This window comes from Carassius gibelio, chromosome B25 (assembly GCF_023724105.1).
Source record: "Carassius gibelio isolate Cgi1373 ecotype wild population from Czech Republic chromosome B25, carGib1.2-hapl.c, whole genome shotgun sequence".
NCBI classification, from domain to species: Eukaryota; Metazoa; Chordata; class Actinopteri; order Cypriniformes; family Cyprinidae; genus Carassius; species Carassius gibelio.
The window spans coordinates 11,259,744-11,287,435 of NC_068420.1; the positions used below are offsets into that span (position 1 = coordinate 11,259,744).

The following is a 27,692-nucleotide window of genomic DNA, read 5'->3' on the forward strand; positions in this document are numbered from 1 at the left end:
CCAAAAATAAAAAATATCTTAAATATACATCTAGGATTAATTCAGATTACAATTTAAAGTTTTATAATAAAATAATTTATAAATGTACATGTAAATGCACATTCTGACATTTGTATCTTGCCCCAGACTATCTTGATATAAAACAATGTATTCTAAAATAATCATAAAATACGTTTTTGATTTAAAACATACAATAAAATAAATCAATGTATTTTTAAAACTACACTGTGAGGCAAAATAGTAATAAAATAATTGTGAAAGGGTCATATTTTTTCACCAAATGTTTTCATGTTTTTATTCAAAATAACTATTCCAGAAACCGGTGTCAAGAGACCTTTATTGAACCTTCAATACATTTCTCTCAATAAGGGTGATTACGAACATATTGCATAATGTATTTGAGACCGAGCCAGGTCTCCTCTGCAGTGGGGATGATCTGGTTGGCAGGCAGCAGGAAACCGTAGAAGCCTGTATCACGCAATTCAAAGGCAAAGGAATATTTGATGCCAATATTGTAGGTCCAATCGATGCTTCCACCACTTGCTTGGTCTGTAAATATAACAGGCCAGTATCACAATCAGAAAACAGTCAAAAGCCATTGGCACTCAAACAGAGCATGCAGTCTACTTACAGATAATTTTACAGATGCTTCCAACTTGGTATCTGGTGTTATAGAGGGAGGTGAGTTCTTCGATCGCAGCTGTACCCACAGAATGCTACAATAAATGAAAACAACAACACAAAATATTAACAAGAAAATACAAAAAATAAATAATAAACACATCTGAAAATGCGATGATATAAAACAGACCAGATTATAAAAAATGTAAATGGATATGACTTGACTTACAAGCTCAGACTTATCAGGAACGTCTGTGCATGTGTAACCATAGGGATACATTAAGAGTTGGGAGTAAGAGTGCATGGAGATGAAGGATTTGAAATTGCCATGGCCCGTGATGAAGTCAACAACGTTTTTCACTTCAACCTCTGAGTTGGCAAAGGGCCCATGGTAGGACTCGGAACAGGGGTCCTTGCTGGCTCCGGGACCTGGCAGAACATGTCTACAGTTACTGTATATTGTGTACTATTGCAACAAGACAATGATGATATCTACATACCACCAAAACCAGCATCCCAGTTCCTGTTGGGATCAGCACCACGGCAGGAGGAGCCAGAGTTCACGGAGCGAGTTTTACGCCACATACGGTTCTGAATGTAGAGAACATTTTAATGCATGTTCGCTGCATGTTTTTGAACGTTACATTGAGTGATTTTTGGAACAATAATTAATGTATGAAAGGTCTTAAAAATGTGCATGTCAAGATCTCAGAATTTGGTTTATTTTTTGGTACCACTTCTTACAAAATTATTTAATCCTTATTAAGATTAAGATTAATTTAATGTTTATCTTAGAAAAACATTTAAAATAAAATGTATTTCATAACTTACTTTTTTTATGGTCATTAATAGTAAATTTATTTTGGTATTATTTAGTATTATTTATTTAAATTTATGTGGGTGTGATTGCTCAGGAGCCTGGATATTTACTAAAACAAAACGCTACCAACAAGTTAGTTCACCAGCAGGTCACCTACATTTGTGTGAGTAAAAACATATCCATCAGGGTTTGTCACAATCATCAAGTAGATATCCATTTGACCAAGGACAGAGGTCACGGAGGGATCAACCCCATAGTCTGATGCAATCTAAAGCAGAAAAGACCATTATTCCACAAATTGAAAAATATATTTTTTTTTTATCACATTTTTTAATTAATCTTACCTTGTTGGCAATCCACGCAGCAGAAGCCTGAGTAACCCACTCCCTGGAGTGGATTCCAGCATCAACCCAGATCGCTGGTCTACTCACACCACCTGTGCTGAACTGGAATCAGTTTAAGTAGATTAAACAAAACCCGTGTTCACAATCACATAATCTGAACTGTATCAGAACTTACCTTCAGGGCATACATGGGACGGTTCTCATAGGAGTTGCCAATGTGCACTTTAGAGATCAGGTTAGGGTGACTTGCAACAAGGGTGTCCATAAAACTATATAGCTGAAGTGAATAAAATATTATGACATTTGTTGATGTTTAGAAAAGCTTGTCATCTTTTTTATATAATGCAAAAAAAATTCTAGTCCATGTTCGTACAGTCTCCAGGTCATGATAAGCAGCAAAGTTGAAACTCTTGGTGTTGCGCTCCATCTTTGCATTACCAACCATCTCTGCTTTCTCCTTGTCCAAAAGATCCTGAGACACAGAAAAACATTGTAGGCTACAGTTTTATTTGCGTTATTCACAGCTTATATTCTGGGACAAAATGAAAATTCGAAATAGCTTTGTAATTACCAGTGATATTGATTTGATTGATACATTTTGCACAGGCTGATCATTTCAGTTCATGTTTTTGATCTGTGTTTTACTCACCTGCACATCGTTGATCATGACAGTGAAAGGGATGTTGTTTTTCTTGAGGAAGTCCTTGACAGCATACAGACTGGACTGAGGCACACGGATGTCAACAGGCCGTTCAGTTGAGAACCCATGAGTCCAGAAATCCAGCTAGAGGATCATACATATATATGAGCAATAAAAACTGTCAGTGTTCAAGTGAAAACTGAAATATGTCAGCCGATATAAAACAGTCATACCCCAGATTCCACGTCCTCTTCCAGCTCCTTCAAAGCATGAATGTGGCTTTCAGATTCGGCATGGATTCTGAGAACTTGGTCTCTATTAAGAAAGAAAATAAGACAATTATACATTATGAACAAGAAGCAAGGCTAACATATGGTAATTGAATTAAGAAAAAAAAGTATCTGAACTTACCCATTAAAGAGCTCCTCGCAGTGAACTGCTGCCAAGAGCGCAAAGACTGCTAGATAGAGTCTCATGTTCTCCTGTTCTGGGAATGATCTCTACTGTAGGTCTCTTTCAGGAAGAGCTGCTTTTATATACTCAGAGGCATATGTTGAGTTCTCAGTAATATCAGTGCTGATGCAGGCTGAATGATTATTATGCAACAACAAGTGTGTAACTTTTCCAGGTGAACATTGCTTCAAATTTCTCAGGGCTTCTAAAATAGGTGTGAAACCCCATTTTATTAACCAATGTCTTTACTACTGACATTCTACGATCCAATTCAACCATACTAAAAAGTTTAAATTTTTGTTATTACTGAATAGTGTTGAACTTCTTGATCTCCTGCGTCATATTCTTCATTCAATTTGTCTGAGCTGCGTCCTCTACTGTACGGATGTGAATTTACATTTCCTTCAGCCTGAGGCATATTCATTTCACTTCTGTTGTGAAAAGGGCTTTTACATTTGCAAAATATCTTTTTATATTAAAAACAAACAAGCAATGTAACACATTACGTTCCATAAAAAGTAACTAAGTAACGTAATTCGTTTTTTAGGGAATAACTCAATATTGTAATGCATTACTTTTAAAAGTAACTTTACCCAGCACCGGCCATTTCATGAGTGGTTAAAAAAAAAAAAAGTTGCTGGATTTGCAAAACACAAATCATTGTGTCTTAAAGTACTGCAAGAACCACACATGCTCAGGCTTTGAACCTTCAATTTGTGGCAGAATAGTGTACAGCATACACTAGATTTTATTATCAAAATAGTTGTGGTATCAACATGTCCGTGTGGTTGTTGTCAAAAACCAGGAGGAGAAGAACTGCTCAACTGGATTTAGAATTAGAGAGTATGGGAAAAACAACACTATCATGAATTAATGAAGGTTTCAACACATAAAAAACCTCAAAATAAGTCAAAACAAAATGCTTCTGTCTTAAAAGTATGTGTTTTTTTATTTTTATGTGTGAATACATTTTTCTTTAGCATTTTCAAACAATGCTAGTTATAATTCAGTTGCTTATTGCTATCCTTTAAAGGACAAAATGGAAATTTGAAATGATTTTTTTACCCCTTTTTTCTTTAGAAGAAAGAATGTCCTACTGTTTTTGTAACAATATGGGTGAAATAAATAATGACAGAATTGTCATTTACAATGAACTATCTCTTCAAGACCAGTTTTGGACGGTGCATCAACCTACTGGGCATAATGTTTGTTAGTCTTTTATAGATTTAGACATCACATATAAATCAGAGATATTTTATTTTGTGTTTAAACTGTGCTTAAAACAAGTTTGTTCAAGTTGCACAAGACAAATTGCTAAATATTTGACCCAAAATTATTATTATAATTTTTTTAAACAAATACATAAACTGCCATAAAAGTTATTTTATAAACATGAACACTGACAAAATGGACCTGAGAAAATTGCAACAAAAATAGATGGGATTTGGGATGTAACAGAACTCTATCAAAACGGAGTTATTTGGAAAACACTGAAGCGTCATTTCTGAAACGACACACGTTTCATATCATATATCTTCTGGGACCTCTTCTGATGTATTAGTACATTTCTCTCAGTAAGGGTGATCACAAACATATTTCATAAGGTATTTGAGAGCAAACCACGTCTCCTTTGCAGTGGGGACGATCTGGTCGGCAGGCAGGAGGAATCCATATTCACCAGTGTCACGCAAATCAAAAGCAAAAGAGTATTTGATGCCACGTAGATAAGCCCAGTCAAGACTTGCACCATTAGCTTGATCTGAAATGAAATGTGAATTTTTCAATGATGAGACAACTTTTAATTCCTGGATATTACAATAGATATCACAACAGTTTTACAAAACAAGAATGGCACACAGTTAATGTGTAGCATATGGCTTTTAAAATATGATCTGTAAATCAAACATTTTAAGACACTATTCTTCAAAACAAAAAAAATATACAAAAGCTGTCACTGGAGTGGCAAAATGTACATCTATGTATCTTATTTACCCCTAAATTGGGAATAGTGTAGCCTAAATTAAAATTTGCTTTGAAGAGTTATGGATTATGGACTCGTAATTTGTTCACTGAATGCAATTTGTACTAAAATGTATTTAGTGTAGTGTTCACTGATTCTCTGAAAAACCTCTTCTATGGCATTGAAAACATGATGCAAAAACTATCTATATTGTTAAATATATGAAATTCCATGTCTTGGTAAAATATTACCACTTCCATAATTTACTTACCAATCTTGTGGAAGATGCTTCCAACTTTATAAACGGTGCCATGCAAGGAATAGAGGGCTATTTTTGCCTTTGTGGCCACATCATGCTAGAAAAAAAACACACAAAAAATATCACTGTGAGATCATAAAAGAAGTCTAGAGAGGTTTATGGGAGTAGATTATTTTTACCAGTTCCGGCCAGTCAAGAGCATCTATGCCGATGTAGCCATACGGATACATTAAGAGCTGCATGTAAGAGTGAAGGGTCATGAAGGATTTGAAGTTGCTGTGGCTCGTGATGAATTTTGCAATGTTTTTCACTTCAAACTCAGATTGCGCAAAAGGACCACGGTAGTATTCAGCGCAGGGGTCATCGCTTGCTCCAGGACCTGGAGAAAATGTAGACACATTTAATAAAGCGAAGTTATTCGGATCTGTTGCAACAAAAGAAAAGGAATATTTACCACCAAATTCAGCATCCCAGTTTCTGTTGAGGTCTACACCGTTGCATTTGCGGCTAGAAGTCGCAGACCGATTCTTACGCCAGAAACGGTTAATGGGCTGAGGTAATGTTAATTAGTAATAATCTTTATCAATATATGCAATATTAAGAGCTTATAAAATGTTTATAAACATTTATTTGTGCTTTAGGCAAACCAGTGAATGGCTGCTTACACTGAAAGAGAGGTGGGTGAAGACATATCCATCAGGATTAGCCACAATCAGCAAGTAAATATCCATTTTACTGAGAATACTGGGCACAGGGGCACGGTTTTTCTTAAAGTCTGTGGCAATCTACAGAGTCAGAAAGTTCAGAATGTTAAAGACTGGTTTTATAGCTTTATTTTATTCAATGACCTCAGAGGAACTGTTTTTTCTTCTTTCAGATTTGGCTGAATTTGTCATTTTCTTGAGACTATTTTAGCAACTTGTTACTCTGTACTTGATTTGTCAGCACATTGGCCCAATGTTCACACACCAAACAGTCACGAATGCTACTATAAACAAGTTTCAGAGTTCATTGCTGCTGCACAAGCTGCCTTTACTTAAAATAAAATAAATTAAACTAAATATTTAAAAAATAATAATAATAAAAGATTTTGGTAAAAGTTCATTGGTAGTAGCTATTTGCTGAAAATTAGAAGAAAGAAAAGTGCATAAAAGGGAAAAAGAATCTTGCTAAAAAAGAATCTCTTAGCATCCATTTAATTACTAAGGAACATTTTCCTAATAATAGACATCCATAAAAAAAATAGAGTTAATGTGCAATGGCATGTGATCTACAAAATGAATCTTTTCCATCAGAAAAGAAAAATATAGTCTTTCTCTCTTATATTTACCACAATAGTAAAATGAAACAAGAAAACAGCTCTGGTTGTACTGACAAAAAATCTGAAAGAACGTCTAAAGCTAGAATTTTCCACCAGTCTCACTCACTCTGTCAGCGAGCCACACTGCAGTAGCGTGAGAAATCCACTCCCTCGCATGCATTCCAGCATCAATCCAGATCGCAGGTCTTTTCTCTCCACCAGTGCTGAACTGGGTGCAGTGTAAATATAAAACAAATCAGGCAGTGGTATGTAGATATCCCAGTTTTTAATCATATCATCTGTTTACCTTCAAGACATACATAGGACGGTCCTCAAAAGTGCTGCCAATATTCACTTTAGAGATCAAGTTAGAGTGACTTGCAACAAGGGTGTCCATAAAATTGTAAATCTGAAAGGAGTAACAAAAGAAAAAGAAAATGTTTTTTTTGTTGTTGTTTTTTTGCAAAAGTCAGTCGATGTACTTACAGTCTCCAGGTCATGATAAGCAGCAAAGTTGAAGCTCTTTGTCTGGCGTTCCACTTCTGCATTGCGAACCATTTCTTCTCTCTCTCTGACCAAAAGTTCCTGAGACACAGAAAAAGTGATGTATTACTGAAAAATCACAACTATTGAAATGCATAGGATTATAATTAATCGCTGATAATTCTACAAATTGTGTAGTTTAATTATGTTATTTTGTGTATCGATTTCCATAAATAACTCACTTGCACATTGTTGATTATGACAGTGAAAGGGATGTTGTTTTTCTTGAGGAAGTCCTTGAGAGCATACAGTCTGGAGTGAGGCACACGGATGTCAACAGGTTGCTCAGTAGAGACGGCATGAGTCCAGAAATCCAGCTAGAGGATCACATAATACATATTCCACAATCTGAGAGATTTCCAGGTCATATTGCACATATACGATCAAATGAAAGTTGAAGTAGGGATTTAACAGATACCCCAGAATCCACGTCCCTTTCCAGCTTTTTCAAAATCTGAATGTGGTTTTTAGATTCTGCATTAATTCGGAGAACCTGGTCTCTACTAAGAAAGAAAAAAAAGACAATTAGGCATTACAAACAAGAAACAAGGCTATTATAATAAGTCATAAAAAAGGAAAAGTATCTGAACTTACCCATTAAAGAGCTCCTCGCAGTGAACTGCTGCCAAGAGCGCAAAGACTGCGAGATAGAGTCTCATGTTCTGGGAATTATCTCTACTGTAGGTCTCTTTAATGTAAAGCAGCTCTTTGACACTCAGAAGCCATTGAAGTTTTATCCTTTTACAGCTCTTCTAACCATATGATGACTTGCATACTTAAGTAACACCCTTGGACTTCCTTTAATATATTCAGAGAACTACTCTAGGTTGAGGCCTGAGTTGTAAAGTCAACTGAAAAGTGTGAGGCCCTTTCCATTGTGTAAAAAAATAAAATAAAATTATATGTGTGTGTGTGTGATTGTGTGTGTTCTGGTTGGTCAAAAGGAAATTAACACTTGGATCCTTTCCCTATAAGGAGGGATCTGTTACATCAGGTGACATAGAAATGACCAATTCCATGACAAATGAGGGATGGGGAGACCCATTACTTGGTTCACAAATACACAAAAGAGAATAATTTAATAAATGGAAAGATATACAAACAAAATTGGGATAAGGGACCAGAAAAACCTCAATTCAAAGAGAAAACTCTGTCATTCTCAGTCATTCAGTGTTATTCATTAACACGTTTGAAACAAATTAATCCACATCAGACTCGATTAATTGGAATAAATTGGGAAAGTTAACTAGGTATGGAAATGGTCTGTATATCTCTTTTTTCCTTCTGTACTAACGGTGTCAGCTGAGACACAACCACTTCCTGATAACTATGACACTTTAAAATGCTGATGAAAGTATGCTAGACCTCTCGATGGTAAACCCTACTCTATGGGCGGGCGACATACAGAGACAATGAGGGACTGGCTGAACATAAAAACACGTATAGCCAACCTTTCTAAGGGTTGCCAAAAAGACTGTTGAGGTTGAACAAGACAAAACAGCAAATTTTACCCAAAAATACTGATTTAAAAAAAAAAATTATGTAAACTGCTATAAATTTTTGCAGAAATTTAAACACTAACCATTACAAAATGTATTTGAAGAATTTGTTTGCATGGTGAATAAAGATAAAGGACTGGATAGAAATTCTGACCTCTGTCAAAACTGGATCAAGGCATTTTGGACAATGCTGAAGCGCAATATATCAAATGACACATTTCTAGCATTCTCTGAGATCTTTATTGAAGTTTCATGACATTTCGCTCAGTAAGGGTGATCACAAACATATTGCATAATGTATCTAAGAGCATACCACGTCTCCCTTGCAGTGGAAACAATCTGGTCAGCAGGCAGGAGGAATCCATATTCACCAGTGTCACGCAACTCAAAAGCAAAAGAGTATTTGATGCCACGTTGGTACGCCCAGTCAACACTTGCACCACTAGCTGGCTCTGAAAAGAACATGCATTTTGAAAAACTGAGACCACTTTTTAAAAACTATTAAGTCTTTTCAAGCAAATTGATTTTTCAAATCAACAAATTCTACCATTAACAAACCGACGAAGTAACAAACTCATCAACATCTTCAACGGCCTGAGGTTGATTAAACTGTTACATGCTCATGCTCAAGTAAACTCTTCTGTTTAAGTACATATTAGTACCATTTGAAAGAGTACCGCCAACTTTTGTACCATTCTGTCCGAGTGTGAATGTGCTTTACTTGTTGTTTTGCATGGAAAAGGTTTTCAAGATCTTGAATGCTTCAGTAAGTATTGATTAATAAAGCACACGGTTGTCTAATTAAGCATGCTTTACGGTTTTATTTTGACAAATAATTTTAAAACCAAAGTGGATAACAGGCTGTAGCTAAATAGAGTTTGAATGAGAAAACATGAATGGATTATAATCATGATTATGATGATCATAAATCTTGCCGAATATGGTCACTGAATGCAAATTTTTTTACTAAAATGCATTTAGTGTAATGTAAACCAATGACAAAATAATGCATAGTTTAGAACACAGACAAATAAAAACAAAGGTTCTTCACTGGCATTAATAGTTCTGTGAAGAACCTTTAATATCTATGGAACCTTTTCATCTGACATCCGAAGAACCCTAAAGATTTTTTAGAACTATTAAAATTGTTTAGATTATTAAAATCCCTTGAAGAAAAAATTATTCTGATTACTGCAAAATGCTCTTTTGTAACATATACTTTTAAATGTGATATTACATGACTTGGTAAGTGGTTAAAACAAATCCACTTACCAATAATGTGGAAGATGCTTCCAACTTTATAAATGGTGCCATGCCAGGAATTGAGGGCTCTGCTTGCCTGTGTGGCCACATCATGCTAGAAAAAACACACAAAAAATATCACTGTCAGATCATAAAACAGACAAGGTTCAGAAAGCCAAGAACATTTATTGGAGTAGATTTTTTACCAGTTCAGTCCGGTCTGGAGCATCGTTGCCACTGTAGCCATACGGATACATTAAGAGCTGCTTGTAAGAGTGAAGGGTCATGAAGGATTTGAAGTTGCCGTGGTTCATAATCAAATCTGCAATGTTTTGCACTTCAATCTCTGATTGAGCAAAAGGACCACGGTAGTGTTCAGCGCAGGGGTCATCGCTTGCTCCAGGACCTGGAGAAAATGTAGACACATTTAATAAAGCAAAGTAATTCGAATCTGTAGGAGCAAGAGGAAAAAAAAATTTTATTTACCACTAAATTCAGCATCCCAGTTTCTGTTGAGGTCGACACCGTTGCATTTGGGGTTAGAGGTCGCAGACCGGTTCTTACGCCACAAACGGTAAAACTCCTATGGTAATATTAATTAGACATATATGCAATCACAAAAGCTTATAAAATGCTTCTAAATATTTATTTGTGCTTTATAGGTAAACTAGTGAATGGCAGCTTACATTGGGAGAGCGGTGAGTAAAGACATATCCATCAGGATTGGCCACAATCATCAAGTAAATATCCATTTTACTGAGGATGCTGGGCACAGGGGCACGGTTTTCCTTAAAGTCTGTGGCAATCTACAGAGTCAAAAAGTTCAGAATGTTAAAAAGTTAATAATAAATTTAAAAATGTACATAAAAGTTCATAAAACTTAACAGTTCATTGCGGCTGCACATGAGCTCTCTTTCTGGAAAATGTCAAAATAAATGAAATATTAAATAACAAAATATCTTGTTACTAAAATACTTTACTTAAAATAAAAAATTTTATCAAATCTTGCTAAAAAAGAATCTCTAAGCATCCTTTAATTAATGAACCTTTTACCTGACAGTTGGCATCTTAAACAGTGTTGCTGATTTTATTTAATTTTTTTAATGGAGCTCATCTATAATAGCAAGTGAACTGCAAAAACTAAATGTGCTGGCAAAAATCGTCTTTTCTTGGAAGAAAAGAAAAATAAGATAACAGCTCTGAATGAACTATAACAAACAGACTAAAAGAACGTCTAAAGCTAGAATTTTCCACCAGTCTCACTCACTCTGTCAGCGAGCCACACTGCAGTAGCGTGAGAAATCCACTCCCTCGCATGCATTCCAGCATCAATCCAGATCGCAGGTCTTTTCTCTCCACCAGTGCTGAACTGGATGCAGTGTAAATATAAAACAAATCAGGCAGTGGTATGTAGATATCCCAGTTTTTAATCATATCATCTGTTTACCTTCAAGACATACATAGGACGGTCCTCATAAGTGCTGCCAATATTCACTTTAGAGATCAAGTTAGAGTGACTTGCAACAAGGGTGTCCATAAAATTGTAAATCTGAAAGGAATAAAAAGGAATTCAAATGTTTTGTTAGGATTATAAATATGGTTGTACATGGATTTTTGCAAAAGTCAGTCGATGTACTTACAGTCTCCAGGTCATGATAAGCAGCAAAGTTGAAGCTCTTTGTCTGGCGTTCCACTTCTGCATTGCGAACCATTTCTTCTCTCTCTCTGACCAAAAGTTCCTGAGACACAGAAAAAGTGATGTATTACTGAAAAATCACAACTATTGAAATGCATAGGATTATAATTAATCGCTGATAATTCTACAAATTGTGTAGTTTAATTATGTTATTTTGTGTATCGATTTCCATAAATAACTCACTTGCACATTGTTGATTATGACAGTGAAAGGGATGTTGTTTTTCTTGAGGAAGTCCTTGAGAGCATACAGTCTGGAGTGAGGCACACGGATGTCAACAGGCTGCTCAGTAGAGACGGCATGAGTCCAGAAATCCAGCTAGAGGATCACATAATACATATTCCACAATCTGAGAGATTTCCAGGTCATATTGCACATATATGATCAAATTAAAATTAAAACATGTCACAGCAGGCATTTAACAGATACCCCAGAATCCACGTCCCTTTCTAGCTCCTTCAAAGCATGAATGTGGCTTTCAGATTCTGCATGGATTCTGAAAACTTTATCTCTATTAAGAAAGAAAAAAAATCACATTACAAACAAGAAACAAGGTAGATATGGTAATAAGTCATAAAAGAATAAAAAAGTATCTGAAATTACCCATTAATGAGCTCCTCACAATGAACTCCTGCCAAGAGTGCAAAGATTGCTAGATAGAGTCTCATGTTCTCCTTTTCTGGGAATTATCACCACTGGTCTCTTTCATTTAGAGCAGCTCTTATACACTCATAGACATATGTTGAGTTCTCAGTAATATCAGTGCTGATGCAGCTTAATGTGACTTTTGTCACCTGATGCAGCCAACTTTTGTATGTGTATCTGCTCCAGGTGTGCATTGCTTTGTGTTTCTCAGTGAAAAAATAGGAAGAGGGACAAAGAAAATTTTAAACTCACATGAAATCCACTTTACAGCGTGTATGAAGCAAGAGTGAAACATACTAGTCTTCAGAGCTGCTCATGTCAAGGCCGAAAGGTCAAGATGACAGATTATCTGGGTAACTTATCCGCTAATTTACTTAGTCTTAAAGTTAGATATATTTAGCATTACTTGAATTTAACCAATGTTTTAAATGTGCAAACAATGAAAATCAAACGCTAGCCTTTAAAAAAGTCATTCAGTAGGGTACTAGGAGACATAGCATGTGGTACAACAGGGTTTCCAATTGAGAAAATTGCCTTTTGTCTAATAAAAGTTGTTAACAATTATAACTTTTTAAAGAATTAACAACCTACCGCACACAGTAAGTCATAAAGTCAAAAGATCAAAGCTCATGAAGTCAAAGCTCAAACAAGAAAACGATAAATGGGCGGGGCCTTAACTCAGACGCTAGGCTTCCAATCACGTGATCCCAATCACGTGACCCCTCCCAGATGAAGCTTGGCGGAACTGTAGTTTAGTCCTGCAGATTTTAGTAATATAAACAAAGTAGTTGATCGTTTAGTTTAGTAAGTAAGTCTTAAATATTTCCTTTGATAAATCTCTCTTAAGATCGTAGCCATGGCGCTCAGCGATGCCGCCGTACAGAAACAGGTAAGAAAACCAGAAGTTCATAAACTAAGTTTAGAGTTTATTTAATAACCATTATATTTCAGATCAGATAGTGTAAGTTATAAAAATGTCTGTTGTAAGTCACAAATACGCTGCACTGATATTTAGATAAATGTCATAAACTTTTTTTATTTTATTTTATTTTAAAGCTTTAATCATAGGATTATATGTTAAGTGTTTTGAAAGGCGTATATAAATAAAATGAATTATGATATTTTTATTTATTGTGTTGTAGCGTGACATCTCTTTATATTCCATTCACTTTGAGAAGGACAAAGGCACCATCTTAAATCTAGATTGCATTAATTAATATTTTTGTGGGCGTTTAATGCTTGGTATTATGAATCCATAAGAGGACATCTCTGTCCTTCAGTTGTCCAACACAGATCCATGGACTTTCCCAACAGCACTGATGCAACATTTTCAGTCTTATTTCCCCATCACTATCTACCCTCTTCGCCTTTTGTTTTATTACATCATCTCAATGGAGGATCCGAGGGGCTTGGAAACACTTACATTGTATTTTCACCTTGCTTTGCTCTTTTATTGACACCGATCTCCTTGCATCTCTCCAGATCAAACACATGATGGCCTTTATTGAGCAGGAAGCCAATGAGAAGGCAGAAGAAATAGATGCAAAGGTAAAGTAAATGCATTGATTGGCAGAAGTGCATGAATATGGTATGAATTTGTCTAGAGCATCGTGTGTCTTACGGCTTGCAGGCAGAAGAAGAGTTTAATATCGAAAAAGGACGACTGGTACAGACTCAGAGGTTGAAGATAATGGAGTACTATGAGAAAAAAGAGAAACAGATTGAACAGCAGAAGAAAATGTGAGTTTTAAGTTCTTTAAATGAGTAACAGGAGATCATTTAATAATGTCTCCATTCAAATCCACAGTCAGATGTCAAATTTGATGAACCAGGCCAGACTGAAGGTACTCAAAGCGCGTGATGACATGATTAAGGTATGATGATTATTTAATTTTGACACAGTTCCATAGTTTATACTTCTATCTAATTGCAAGAAGTCTCACCTTCGTCTTCCTCATGTGATTTGTCTTTGCAGGATCTCCTTAATGAAGCACAACAACGGCTGGCCAACATTGCCAAAAACCCAAATGAGTACCCAGCACTGCTGGAGGGGCTGGTGTTACAGGTCAGCTGATTTCCTCTTTTAATAAATACTGTTCTTTTGAACTTTTTATTCTTAAAGTAGCACAGGTTGCAAAAAATATTAAGCAGCATAACCGTTTCCTACATACAGCAGATAAATAAATAAATCGATTTCTGAGGACTGGAGTAATGATGCTAAAACAATTATATTATATTTTTTTATTAATAACTGTTTTATTACCTTTTCTTTTTACCTTGGCAGGGATTTTACCAGCTGTTGGAGCCCAAGGTTATAGTTCGGTGCAGAAAGGAAGATGTAGCGATGGTGCAGGTGAGCTATATTTACCGTCAGTCTGTTAACATCATATTCATGCATATGAACTATACAAACCTTTTCCATTTTTAAAGAGGTTGATATACCTGTTCATGATAGGCTGCTGTTAAGAAAAACATCCCCATCTACAAAGACACAGTAAAGAGTAATATTGAAGTGCGCATCGACGAAAACAACTTCCTGTCCCCTAACATGTAAGATCCCTTTTATATTCAGTTTTGTTTAAAAAGGCTTATTTCTACATAATTAGATGTGTTAACTGTTCATGCTTGGTATCCTCAGCTCAGGAGGTGTTGAGGTCTATAACGCTGATGGCAAAATCAAGGTGTCCAACACACTGGAGAGCAGACTGGACCTTCTAGCGCAGCAGGTAGAGAATCCATTCACGTTGTAGAACAGGAAGAAACCGGAGTAAAGCTGTTTGTTTTGTTCAGGTCCTCATATTTTGGCTTGTCTGTTTTCACAGATGATGCCTGAGATCAGAGTGCAACTGTTTGGTGCCAACCAAAACCGCAAGTTTATGGACTAATGCTCTGGTACTAAATGTGCTTTAGTGGTTTTTCGGAGAATGGTGAAATTCAAGAGCCCTGATAAAGTGACAAAAATGTTTGATGGGACGTTATTTTTTTTTTTTTTTAAGGTCAGTTTCTGTTGCAAGTCAGGAAATTCAACTGATCATGTTTCAGTAATAATTTGCTTTCTCTTTTTCTTTTGTGTGTTTTTCTTAAAAAAAAAAAAAACAAGCCGAAGAAAGTGGTTTAAAATTAAAGGCTTATCAAGTGTGCTTATGTTACCTTATACCTCTCCTTTGAGTGTTTATTTAGCGCTTTGTTAATCATGTCATCTGTAGTGAAAGTGGGCACCTGATATCTTATCTCAGCCTGTTTGAGCAAAAGGCTTTAAGCACTCTTAAGGAATTGACATTGTTTTTGCTTTGAATGCCATTAGCTAAGCTAGCGGCCTTTCCCTGGAAAGGGGAAACCCTCATTCAGTCTTTAAAAAATATGGATGCCTCTGTGCTTGTTTGTGTGTTTTCATTTGTAGTACAACTGCATCATAGTACAGAGGAATAAATCAGAGATATTTTATTTATATTTTAAACATTTCTGTGCCCATTACAATATAAACAAAACATTGCTTGTTGGTTGCATCGAGTCAGATATCTGACAGATGCTAGATATACCCCAAACATTAAAATTACTCTGCCTTTTATGGAATTCAAATACACGAGATGCAAATTAGCATCAGTTGTGGTGCACAAACAATGTTTTGCATAATCAAATGACTTCTGATCATGTTTTCAAGAAACTTTCAAATACAAAAACTCTTCAGTGATTTAATAAACAAAGAGGCCAGTCGTGCATATTTAATACAGATTGAATGTTGTTCATTACAGTTATTTAGTATAACATATGAATATACCTCTGAGATATTTATTTTTCGCAGAAATCAAGTCTTGTCTTTCAGGTATATGACACTACACATGTTTAAAAAATATCTCTTTCTCTGTATTATTAAAATACTGTACTTGAAACAGAAATATCTTGCATTTGTCTGCTATTGTTGTTTCTTTTTACAGAAGTACACTCATAATTAAACTATTCAAGATCTAATTTCTCCATTTTTCCCTGTACCTTTTTCTACCGAATGTGAAAAAACAAAACTCCAGCAAAATCAGTTCTCTACATAAGAAGCCACTGGTACTTATATTTAGTTCTTTTTCATTGAAAAACTCGAGTGGGAAAGATAAGGCTTTGTTGGATTTTTAATTTACTGTGCACTCAACAAAATCATTTAAAGAAGCGTTAAAAAATATTAGGTCAACATTATATTACCTACAAGGAATTTTGACCCGCAGAGGAACATGTAATAGAAAGACAAGGCCTCCGCTGCAGTGTCCAGCAGTTTCTTCACAAGTAGAGACTGAGATTTACTGAGAGACGAGAATTAAAGCAGCTGCCAGAATAGGTCGGCAAACGCTAAACCCAGTTTCTGCTCATTTTTGCTGTTTAAATGGTGGTTATCAGCAGAAGAAAGCCAAAACATTGATTTAGATTATACAGATGCCTCTCTTTGATTCACGTCTCCTCTCTATGGAAGCCCATTTTTGCCACAGAATAATAGAAATCTAATAATTGGGATTTTTTTTCTTCTGGCAATTCTGAATTCATGTCTTAATTCACACTTTTTTCTTGCAATTGTGAGACAAACTCAAAATTCTGAGATAAATTACCTTTTTTATTTATTCGGTGGTGAAAAAAAAAAAAATTAATTGTGAAATGTAAACTCAGAATTCAGAGAAAAAAGTCCCAATTCTGAGATGTGAATACAGACTTCTATGAAAAAATACAAATAAAAAACAATTCACAATTCAGCTGTTAAGTCAGAACTCTAAGCATAATTGTGAGATATAAACAAAATAAATAGTCAGAATTGTGAGAAACAGCCGCAATAAAAAAAAATTCCAATGGTGTAAAAAAAAAACAGTTGCGAAATGTAAACTCTGAATTCAGAGAAAAAAAGTCCCAATTTTGAGATTTAAACTCAGAATTGAGGAAAAAGGCAGAATTAAGAGATATAAACAGAACCGCAAGATTTAAACTCAGAATTGTGAGAAACATTTTTTTATTATTTTTTCATTTGGTGGCGAAAAATTGTGAGATGTAAACTCAGAATTCAGAGGAAAAAGTCAAAAGTGCAAGATATAAACTTATAATTGTGAGACAAAAACATGGAAAGTCAGAATTGTGAGATGTAAAGAGTTGCAAGGCTGTTACCTGTTAAACACACAATTACCTTTTTAAAAATTTTATTTGGTGGCGGGGAAAAACAAAACAGAATTGTGAGACGTAAACTCAAAATTCTGAGTGAAATTCTGACTTTTCTTTCTTAGAATTGCAAGGAAAAAATTCTGAATCATATGATAAAAACTTACAATTATCATTCTTTTTTATTCCTTGGTGAAAATGGGCTTCAAGCCTTTTTTAAATACACATCGACCTTGTTCACAACCGTTAAATTGATTATCACGAATCACGTTGGCTTAAAACTGATTGTAGCTAAAGACATAAAAACAATATTAATTGGACAAAAAACCCTTCCAGATTAGTCAGAACAGGACCCTGTCTTACCTAAAGAACCCTGTTTTTAGGTACTTAAACATGGTTAGTGTGCAATATAGGCTTTTATGTTAACGTTACATAACCTTCCTCTCTTCTCCCAAAGTGTCTGAACCTCCTTTGGTTAGTAATGTGAAATTCCCTCCATATTAACCTCATCACAAATACAGACGGGGAGCTTCTTTTATCATCATTTGATCTTCTTTTAGCCACGTCTTCCTTCATCTCTCATCTTCATACCTTGGCCCATGTAGGAACAGTACCAAGTGTATGATGACTGAGGTAATGTCACCTGCCACTATCCCAGCAGCCCCAGCACGTGCTCGCCGATGCCCAGGAAATACACGCCCTGAGCGATGCCAAAGAGCGGAGCGATCACCAAAGCTCGACACGCTGCCCCTTTAAGAAATGCAGATGGTCCTTCTCGTTTTATAACACGCCTATGGGAAAAAAAGAGGAGTTATTGCCATTTAAATAACATAATACATGAATATGGAAACTGTATAGTCTTACCCTATAAGAATCAATACATGCAAATATAAAGCTTACCGTACGCAGTCGAGGATGCCTCTGTAGGAGTCCTCTCCTTCGCCCTTCTGTAAGGTCTGCAGACGGGTCTTTATAACTGAAAATTATAAATATTAATAGATACATAAATTAACATTTTATGATTTTTAAGATCTGATTCCCCAAATTTGCACCTGCACAGCAGTTAGTATGATTCATTTCCAAGAATTTTAATATTTCAAACAGATCACTTCAAAAGAACTGTTTTTTTTTTTTGTTTGTTTTTAAAGAACAAACTATTTAGAAATTCTTTTGAAGGGATGATTTATCCAAAGATTACAATTCTGTCATTTACTTAAAAGAATTTGATGGTAGCCATTGAATTCCATAGTGGGGGGGAAAAATATGGGGGTCAATGGCTGCCATCAACTGAAATATTCATAATGTTGTTGTCATATGTTCCCTACATTCTCTAAAACAATATCATTTTGTTATTTTTTTTATGTATTATTCTTAAATGCAGTGCAGTTAATATAAAAAAAGAAAAACGTTCTCTGACAAAATTCTCTGAAGCCACATGTAGGAAATCTGATTAAAGTATTAAAAATTTGTCCATATTCAGCTTGTTGCAGCATGATTCAGCATAATAATCAACATTGCTACTGTATATAGGTTCCCTTGGGGAATGTTTAAAATTTCCAAAAATAGAACAAAACTCTTTTTTCTAATTTTGAAGCTGCTGTTTTTTTTTAATTTAAGTTAAACATTAATTAGATGTTTCTGCATAAGGGCTTCAAGAACATGAGCTTTAATTAGTGTCGGTCATGTTGTATGATCCCCTTAAAATAGTAACAAAAGTCTAATTAAGTGATAAAAAACTGGGTGATAGGTTTCCTGTATTCTATTTATGAGCTTCTAAACAATGTAATGTGGCAGACAGTAGGGCCAAATCTTCAAATAGAGACACTGAAGCAACGGCCAGTGTTTCCACTGTCCAAATAATCCATCTGTACCCTTCACTGATGTTTTAGGTGACAAAGAATTATCTATCTGACGAAATAGATGTAGAGACAACCTATAAACAGTACACTTTCTGAATAGAAAGCAGACTTTGCAGGTTCTTCAAAGCAAATGAAGTGTTTAAGTCTACACATCACAGCAGGACTCTACCACAGCACAAAGACTTCACTAATTAATCACTCAGAAACAAAGGACTCATTCTGTGCCTTTATTGAAAGGCTGGGAGTGACCTAGTTAGGGAGTTAGGTAAAAATGTACTCCTAATTCACCACAAAAAAAATATTTTTAAGGGATTCATTTGATTAAGCTTCAGTACTAGAAGTAATCTTAAATGTTATACATTTTTGAGTACTTGAGCAAAAGACTATAGATGTAAAAAAATGATATATAAGTAACTATTTGTGGATACATCTGTTAAGTTTTTTTTAAAAACCTAAAAAACCTAAAACTATATAAAGAAATGTGTTAATTGAAATAAGGCTGAGATAAAATAAATGATAATATTTAATATATAATACTTATAAAATAATAAAGATTAGGTAAGAAACTTACCTAAGAAACTAACTGAAATAAAGTAAAAAAGTTGAAGTTATTAAATACCTAAATAAAAAAATAAATAAAGCTAAATGTACATATAAAATAAACTAATAAAAATTACAAAAGCACAAATTACTTTAACATAAACTCAAATTAAATTGAAAACTGAAAATACAAAAATCAAACTCAAAATATTCACAAACAAAATATTATATAAAATACATATATTGATGAATATACTAGTAAATAAAGAATATTAAATAACTATAATTATAAAATAACACTTATTAAATGCAATCGTCACGCTGTTTTTTTCTAATGTTACTAGCTACTAATGAGAACCATAAATATATATATATATGCAGAAGGCAAGTTTGGATTCATAATACAATATATATACACTTTATATACAGTAGTAGACAACATTTCAAGTGGATCAAAACCTTTCATCAAAGTTGTCCTAAAACCAAAACAATACCCGTTCTTGTCCTAGGGCAACTTTGATTAACTTTTTTGTTCCACTTCAAATGTTGACTACTGTATATGATATACTATATATATTATATAATTACATTATATATATATATATATATATATATATATATTCAAAAAATATATATTTATTTAGTGTCTGTTAGCCGTATAAAAACCATAACAACTGTCTGTGAACACCCAACAGTTTCCTAGCAGCGCATGATTTTTACAGGCTTGGAAGTCATTTATCTGCAAACATTTCCAAAGGAGAGAGAGCAAACTGTGTTCCTCTACTCCTCTCTTGCATGCATCTCACCGTCCATGGGAGTGACAGCTACTGCTGCCACTGAGCCGGCCGTGCAGCCAGCCACGAAAGACTGCAGGAAGGGGGCCCGCTCCTGGGGGCTGCTATGGCAATCATTAGTGCGGCCCACGGCGTTGAGGTTGGCAAACAGCGGGAAGTAGATCATGGAGAACGGGACGTCCCTGCACAGAGAACAGAAACAGAGCCACAGAATGTAGACATAGCTGCAGGACGTTATTGATGAGTCGTGACTGATCGCGGTGTCTGATTAGTTTTAGTCTGTAAATGTAAAACATGAAAGTGTGAGAGTAGAAATAAAATTTAGGCTGTGTAGGCCTAGAGACAACAGACTGGGTTCTGATTAGAATGCCATTAAGAAGAGAATTCCGCCTCCGGTTAATTAGAAGCGATGAATAACAGATCAGAACTGACAGCTGGCAGCTTACATCAGTTCAGCTGGGATTACATCACAGGCTGCCGGGGAGGGCTCAAGGATAGGTGAGTGGGTTTATTTGTGTGGGAGGTGCTAAAGGTGAAAGGTCATGTGACGTATATTCATCCTTTTGTTACAAGTTAGTTAAGACGTCACTGAAGGTTTGCAAAAGATCGAGATACTGATCGGCTAATATGGCTTAGTTATTTTACCAAATAATAAAGGGATAGGGGATAGTTCACCTTCATTTGGCCCCCATTGACTTACATTGTTTGTTTGTTTTTTCTCCATACTATGGAAGTCAATGGGGACCAGCAACTGAAGGTGAACTATCCTTTTAGGTCAAATAACAAAGCTATGTTAGCTGTAAGCAAATTCTGTTATTATTTATAAGGGTGTCATATGGTCCAAATCTTTATGAGTTCCTTTCTTCTATGAAACGTAAAAGGTGACCTTTTCAAAGAATTCCTTTGTTTCTGTTACTATATGATGTAAGTGTATGATGATTGGGCTCTCAAAAGACACCTAAGAATTTCATAAAAACTGTCCATTAACTCATGCACTATATCCTAAGTCATACAATAGAACAAACTAAACAATGAACAAACTAAAACCTAAGTTGTTATTCTATTAAAGTCTTTAGTAGGTATGTCTGATTCAAGAATTAAGGCCGATTCACACCAAGGACGATAATTAAAATGATAAAGTTCCATTCATAATTATAATGACTGTGACACACAGGAAATATTTCAATGGAATCACTTCAGAGCTATTTTTTCAACTTGTGAGTAACAAAAATATACACAGCCAATCAGAACCACTCAATTTTACAGAGCTCAAGCATTTAAAGTGACAGACAACATAAGACTACTGTATACTGATGTAGACACTAATCTAGATATCTTCATAGTTAATATTATTGGTGTGAACGGACCACAATAAAATCAAAACTGACCATTTGTATTTTATTTTAATGCAATATTGCATAGTTTATTATAAATGATTCATCCATGCACAACATTACTTCTGTCAATTCATTTGAATCAGTTCCCTATGAATAAAATCAAGTCCATTTTTTTCCTCATTCAAGGAGTGGTTTCACTTTACACAAACATACAGCAAAGAAAGATGATCACAAATTTCATTTAATCCAGACTTGGATCTGATTTGATCACTGATATTTGCACTTAATTTATTGATCTAGTTCACACAACCAATTTTAATGATTTGTGTACAAATCAGACTGATTCAATTCTTTAATTCTAGCTGATTCAGTGAACAAGTTGTAAAGGCTTACTGGAGGGAAATATTTTAATGGATGACAATTTCAAATAGAGTCTATTCATGACTAAATGATGATTTGTATTGCTTCAAAAGAAGCACATGAGTCCTGCGAATTACTTTTACAGTGCTTTTGGTTTCTTTCTTTACCTTGAAAGCTCCATTACCAATATGTTAAAAATTAAACATTTTATGTTCCACTGTAGAAACAAAGTCATGCAAGTTTGGTGGAGTAAATGATGAAAGTTTTTTCACTTGTAAGTGAAGTATACGCCTTGAAAACATCAAAAACATTCCTTATAGTCCATATTCCTGTTGGTTATATGGCTGATTGTCTGTTACCTCATCAAAGTAGCACCTGCTCCCTTATAAAGCCCCCCGAGGCCTCGAGTCTTCAGTAGCTCTAGGGTGATACGGGTCGCTGAAGGTTGAGGACGGGCGTTGGTGCCCGGCTGTGCTGCCCGAGAGGCCACCAGCGAGGGGGTCGGACCAGCGGTAGAGGCAGGGGCAGCGACAGTCCGCTGAGCAGCTTGTGAAGACAAAGGTGGAGAAGTTACAACTCATATCTTCAATATATTTTATCTTGTGGTGTAATGACACTGGAACTGCAGTTCGGTGGACACCATTCTACTCAAACAGCTTATTTCTGGCTAACCTTTGTACTTAGTAAGGCATCCTAAGATAGAGACCTACATACCTTGGACAACACTCACGGGAGCATAATAAACACACTTACCCAACCTTCCAGCATCCTGCAGTTGTATTTTTAGCATTTCCATGGGGGTGGTGACTACCACCTGACAGGTTCCGGCTCCACAGCCCGCAAGGATTTCCCCCCACAGAGCTAATTTTCTGTGGGTGACAGATACAATGACAGATGGGACGAATGAGAGAATGATCATTATTGCATACACCAAATAAATAATTGCTTAGATTAGTCAGCTGGTGACCCAGATGCCTCTGTGGAATAGCTTATAGATAATGTTTTCTAAGGTCTTTGTTAAGAACCATATTAAAACAGCTGCCTGCACTGTTTTCCTAAAACAGCTATTGATTCCAAACTCTACTGAGCCAGTTCTTTTCAGCAGATGAGAAACATCCAGCACAACACAACCAGCACAGTCCCGTCACTCAAAGTATTTACTCTAATTAGACAATTTATTTCATTGAATCAGAAACATACAGTGCAACCTGTGAGGTTCAATTTCTAAAAAATGACTCTAATGGGACTCTAATTCAATTTAGGGAAATACAAAATACAGCACAGCAAAGAGAAGTCAGATTCCTGAACATATGACTCTAATGAGTTGATTCATTTCAGTGAATCAGTAACATACAGCACAACCAGACTCTAGTTTGCCGATTCTTTTTGGTAAATCAAAAACTCAAAGTGTGCAAATTTTTTTAGTGAATGAAAAACAAAGTGCAAACAGAGCCATTTTGTGTTCTATAGTAAAATGAAAGTCATGCAGGTTTATAACTTTATATTCCAAACTGTAATGAAATGCTTTCATAAATGGTTAAAAAGTGGTGGTTACCCATCTTTGGAGAGCTTCTGTCTGAAGACATCATTGGCAGCCAGTTTAATGGCTTTCTCCGGAGTGACCAGTGTAAGATTCACAGCTGCACCTGAGAAAAACACAGTAAAGTGAAATTCTGAGAACATAAACATACGCAAAATATCCCAGAACATGTAAATAATTAAAACTATTAATGTTTGAAATAACACTGTTCATTTTGAGACAAGAAGAGAAAGTTCATACCCCGGTACATGCCAAAGTAGCCCTCCATTTTGATCGTCTTTGCCAAACAGTCCAGCCTTCATAACAAGACAGAAATGTTCGAAATGGTTAATGCAATCTGGTTGTAAAATATGCAATTTGAAATGTAATGAAATCACAATTCATTATAAAATATCCCTAACAAATACATTATGTTTTATTCCATATGAATGTAATTTAACAACCAGAATAAATCTCTTAAACAGTGAAACTGAAATGTTCTCTATGTTTGTGTATAATGAACAGCCAAATTAGACATTCACAAAGAATTCTTAGAGGAGTTAGTTAAGTGCGAAAGAAAGAGCTGAAAACATAGCAGTCTGTCTCTTGCCCACAAACCACTTGGGTATTTAGCTTGTTACATAAGTGTACAAAGAAGAAAAGAGTTCCTTACGCACCATCACTACAGAGAGTACTTCTCTTCATCTCAATGTGATCACACATGCATAAAGATATCTTAGTGCAAGCTACTTAAAAAGGGATGAAAAAATATTTGGGAGCATAAACAGATCAAAGATGGAAAAGTATGCGACTCAAGTTGTTTTGCATCTTCTGAGTCAACTAGTAAAAAGTCCTCCGCCAAGAGTAAATCACTCTCACATGCTGCTTTCGCCATTCACTTTATTTTAGTGAAACCATAAGCGGTTGTTTTTTAGATTTAGAAATGTTTTTTAAAACTTTTAGTGCAATGCAAAAATTTAATGGAAGTTTAAGGATCTTAATGCAACCACAGATTACACTTAAGAACCTTTATTTTTAAACTGTACCTTAAAATCACAGGACCCCAAAACAAAGTGGGGGATAGTTATTGGACCTCATAAAGATGTTGAACTCACATTCCACTATAAACATGAGCACCCTGCTGGTTTTGGAGGCGGGTCTTGGCGAGATCAATGGGAAACACGCAGGTCACGCCCACCAGTCCAGCCACACCCCCATTAATCAGCTTAGCAGGGAGACTGTGAACACCAGAACACAAACACACACACATGCAGGACAAAAACCACACACAAAAACATGTCGATATAACAGCTTAAATGGATCTCAAATTTTAGAGGAAGTGGAAAATTTACCTCACTTTCTTCTCGGCCATTTTGGCCAAACTTGATGATTTTCTCCAATTCTTCTCTCTCTGCTGCAAAAGTGTCGCACAAACCGTCCGCGACTTATCGGCCAGCCTTTTGGCACGATGTGCCAACCTTTACAGCCTCTCTTTGGTAAAAAAAAATAATAATAATCACTTTGGAACTTGCTGTTAACCAAAAAAAAAAAAGTAAAAAATACAAGTTCGGGCGGGATAGCTGTGATTCCAGAATGACTTATTAGAATAAAGTTCTGCAATAAAAAAAGACTTTCTATTGCTTGCATAATATGATTTTACTTTCTGTATAGTACTTTTATATGGTGCACAAACAGAGAACATCCTCCTTTCTAAAGTCTTTCTAATCTTGCTGCTAATGAGGTTGTGACCTCTTGAATTAATCTTGAGAAGAGCGCTAACAGGTGAGGGACTTATCAACATGATTTCCTGTTCTTCAACACAGTATCAACAACATTTGTTAAAGAAGATCCAAATATAGATATCTTATAGAAAATCTAATTTCTGTATATCAGTGATTGTAGTTTTCTAGAGAAGATGAATGTAAAGCATTTTAAACTTTGAGTAGTTGACACTTGTTTTTTCATTCATAATTTTTCAGGTGAAAATTTACACAAGAAAGGAAATCTCCTGTGATTAAAAAAAAGATTTAAAGTAACGCTTTATAAAAAGCTTTTAGTAGTTAATGTCGGTTACTGCATTGACTTACATGAACTAACAATGAACAGTTCATTGGTTACAGTGTTCATTATTATGATTTAATTTATTATCATTTATATCTCAGTTAACATTAGATAATAAAAATACAACTGTCCATGGTTAGTTAATGTTATTTTGGTTCCATTAAATTATATTAACATATACAACTTTTGATAAGTATTAGTATTTTTGATTGGTAGTTCATGTTAAATAATATTTTTAGTAAATGAAACCTTATTGTAAAGTGTTACAATATTGAATCACTTAAATATTCTCACAATTAATAAGGTGTCATAAACTGCAAACATAACAATTACAAAAATGAATATGAAGTTTAAAACAGTTTTGAACTAAAGTAATTACTGCAAATTGCACTATTTCTTTACACTTTTTCGGCTAAATGTTTTTATTGTGTCACTTTTTTTTACTTCTTTCTCTTTTCCCTTGCTTGTCCTAAAGTCCCCCTCTCATAACCTTACTCTACTATATGTTTCCATTAACTCTCACCTCATTTGGGGTTCCATTCTCTCTTTTCCTGCGGCATTCTCACATCCTCCCTTTTCAATGTCCATCTCTCTTCCTCTCGCTCTGTCTTTTCTGAAGCCAGTGGCATTCTGAGCATGCCTTTCTCTTCAGCACTACTTTTTTTCAACCCTGCTCTATTCAAACCCTTCCACTGCCAAAACACAGACAAGTGAGATTTGTCCCTGAGCACTCCCTTACTAAGACTTTGCACAACTACCTCAAACAGACCCCCCTTCTCGCAAGCTTACTTATTTTACCAATTCCCAAGTTTGAGAGAATGATTATCATGTTCTTACCTCTGTCAGTGCATTGACCGGTCGGATCAAGTGGTCCGCTTCCCCCTCTGCACGCTGACAATATGTGCAGCAGCCGTAGTCAGGCACAAGAGATCCAACAGAGCCCGCCGCCTCTCGGGGGCCGTTGCACAAACACAAGCATTGTCCCTCGGTGCTTAAGTCCCTCCCTCTTGTGGCGACTCCCAGTGACATAGACAGGGAATGAACAGCTTTCCACTAATGAAACTTGACACACATTCACACATATACACACAAACAGAAGCATGCACATTGCATTACACAACTTCATCTGAGCATATGCTACTGTTTGGGAACAACATTTTTTTTAAATATTCACATTAAGTTTTTGTAAACAGAAAAATATAAAGTATATCTTATGATACATTAACAAATAATTTAACAAAAATTATAAACAATAAAAATGTAGACTAAGGGCTATTTAGACCTATAAAACAGACAGATAGAAAGACAGACAGATAGAGAAATAGACAGACAGACCGACAGACAGACAGACAGACAGACAGACAGACAGACAGACAGACAGACAGATAGATAGATAGATAGATAGATAGATAGATAGATAGATAGATAGATAGATAGATAGATAGATAGATAGATAGATAGATAGAAAGGCACACCGACAGTGTGCGTTACGTGTCAACAGGGGGCGCTGGGTCCTTATATTTTGAACACCAATCTGTTATTAACATCATTACAATTAGTCAAAATGTATCAGTCTTAAAAATTTGTGTCATTCTTATGTTTTTATGCCAATTTATGTTTATAATCACTATGCCAACAGCACTATTTAAAAACAACTTTAGCGCAATAAATTACAGTGCCAATCAACTTTTGTGGGTAACAAACAACAGCGACAATAAAACTACTAAACAACGACTTCATTGCTTTGTCTTATTTTAATGCTACTACAATTAAACGTTAAATCAAACAAATAATTTATGATATAAAAAATTACTAAATTAATAAACAAATTACACTAATTAAACGCAAAATGTCAGTCTAATGTATTAGCATCCTCTCTGTCGTTCACCTCTAGATCACTCGCGAGGATTCTCCAATTATAACAACAGAGCAACTTCCCTTTCAGCGAAATTCAAATGTGTGTGCATTCCCTTTAAATGAACATACCACTTAAAGAGAAGGTAAGACACCTGACCGCAAAACTGATTAACTGAGGTATTGTGTCTGTTACTTTAACTCGATCAGGTCAACTAGTTA

General features: G+C 35.4%; 4 protein-coding genes across 7 annotated transcripts; 1 reads left to right on the forward strand and 3 right to left on the reverse strand.

Moving 5' to 3' along the window:
* Positions 1–320: 320 nt before the first annotated feature.
* cpa4 (carboxypeptidase A4) lies at positions 321–7,614 on the reverse strand. Of its 3 annotated transcripts, none has more exons than XM_052597137.1 (11): positions 7,535–7,614; positions 2,659–2,740; positions 2,435–2,569; positions 2,159–2,257; positions 1,961–2,062; positions 1,786–1,887; positions 1,599–1,709; positions 1,122–1,212; positions 851–1,050; positions 632–716; positions 321–549 (listed from the first exon to the last, which is right to left on the reverse strand). In XM_052597137.1, exons 1-11 carry the CDS (start codon positions 7,597–7,599, stop codon positions 362–364), a joined length of 1,260 nt encoding a protein of 419 aa, XP_052453097.1. In that variant the 5' UTR covers positions 7,600–7,614; the 3' UTR covers positions 321–361. The 3 variants fall into 3 exon arrangements, with proteins under 3 accessions (XP_052453097.1, XP_052453096.1, XP_052453098.1); XM_052597136.1 differs by lacking the exon at positions 7,535–7,614 and adding an exon at positions 2,837–3,002; XM_052597138.1 differs by lacking the exons at positions 321–549; positions 632–716; positions 851–1,050; ... (5 more) ...; positions 2,435–2,569; positions 2,659–2,740 and adding exons at positions 4,119–4,637; positions 5,110–5,194; positions 5,277–5,476; ... (5 more) ...; positions 7,123–7,257; positions 7,359–7,440.
* Positions 7,615–8,656: 1,042 nt separating this feature from the next.
* On the reverse strand, positions 8,657–12,148 carry LOC128013938 (carboxypeptidase A2). Its single transcript, XM_052597135.1, has 11 exons — positions 11,981–12,148; positions 11,807–11,888; positions 11,561–11,695; positions 11,322–11,420; positions 11,129–11,230; positions 10,949–11,050; positions 10,368–10,487; positions 10,168–10,264; positions 9,888–10,087; positions 9,712–9,796; positions 8,657–8,891 (listed from the first exon to the last, which is right to left on the reverse strand). Exons 1-11 carry the CDS (start codon positions 12,043–12,045, stop codon positions 8,704–8,706), a joined length of 1,275 nt encoding a protein of 424 aa, XP_052453095.1. The 5' UTR covers positions 12,046–12,148; the 3' UTR covers positions 8,657–8,703.
* Positions 12,149–12,725: 577 nt separating this feature from the next.
* LOC128013941 (V-type proton ATPase subunit E 1) lies at positions 12,726–15,121 on the forward strand. Its single transcript, XM_052597141.1, has 9 exons — positions 12,726–12,911; positions 13,505–13,570; positions 13,653–13,762; positions 13,830–13,896; positions 13,998–14,087; positions 14,307–14,375; positions 14,478–14,572; positions 14,661–14,748; positions 14,845–15,121. The coding sequence occupies exons 1-9, from the start codon at positions 12,879–12,881 to the stop codon at positions 14,905–14,907; spliced, it is 681 nt and encodes a 226-aa protein (XP_052453101.1). The 5' UTR covers positions 12,726–12,878; the 3' UTR covers positions 14,908–15,121.
* Positions 15,122–15,700: 579 nt separating this feature from the next.
* Positions 15,701–27,548, reverse strand: LOC128013940 (mitochondrial glutamate carrier 1). Of its 2 annotated transcripts, XM_052597140.1 has the most exons (12): positions 27,505–27,548; positions 26,454–26,678; positions 26,140–26,308; positions 24,908–25,046; positions 24,671–24,793; positions 23,817–23,872; positions 23,592–23,682; positions 22,790–22,905; positions 22,396–22,582; positions 20,352–20,521; positions 18,047–18,122; positions 15,701–17,937 (listed from the first exon to the last, which is right to left on the reverse strand). In XM_052597140.1, the coding sequence occupies exons 4-12, from the start codon at positions 24,925–24,927 to the stop codon at positions 17,796–17,798; spliced, it is 981 nt and encodes a 326-aa protein (XP_052453100.1). In that variant the 5' UTR covers positions 24,928–25,046; positions 26,140–26,308; positions 26,454–26,678; positions 27,505–27,548; the 3' UTR covers positions 15,701–17,795. The 2 variants fall into 2 exon arrangements, with proteins under 2 accessions (XP_052453100.1, XP_052453099.1); XM_052597139.1 differs by lacking the exon at positions 26,140–26,308 and having other exon boundaries at positions 27,505–27,547.
* Positions 27,549–27,692: the final 144 nt, after the last annotated feature.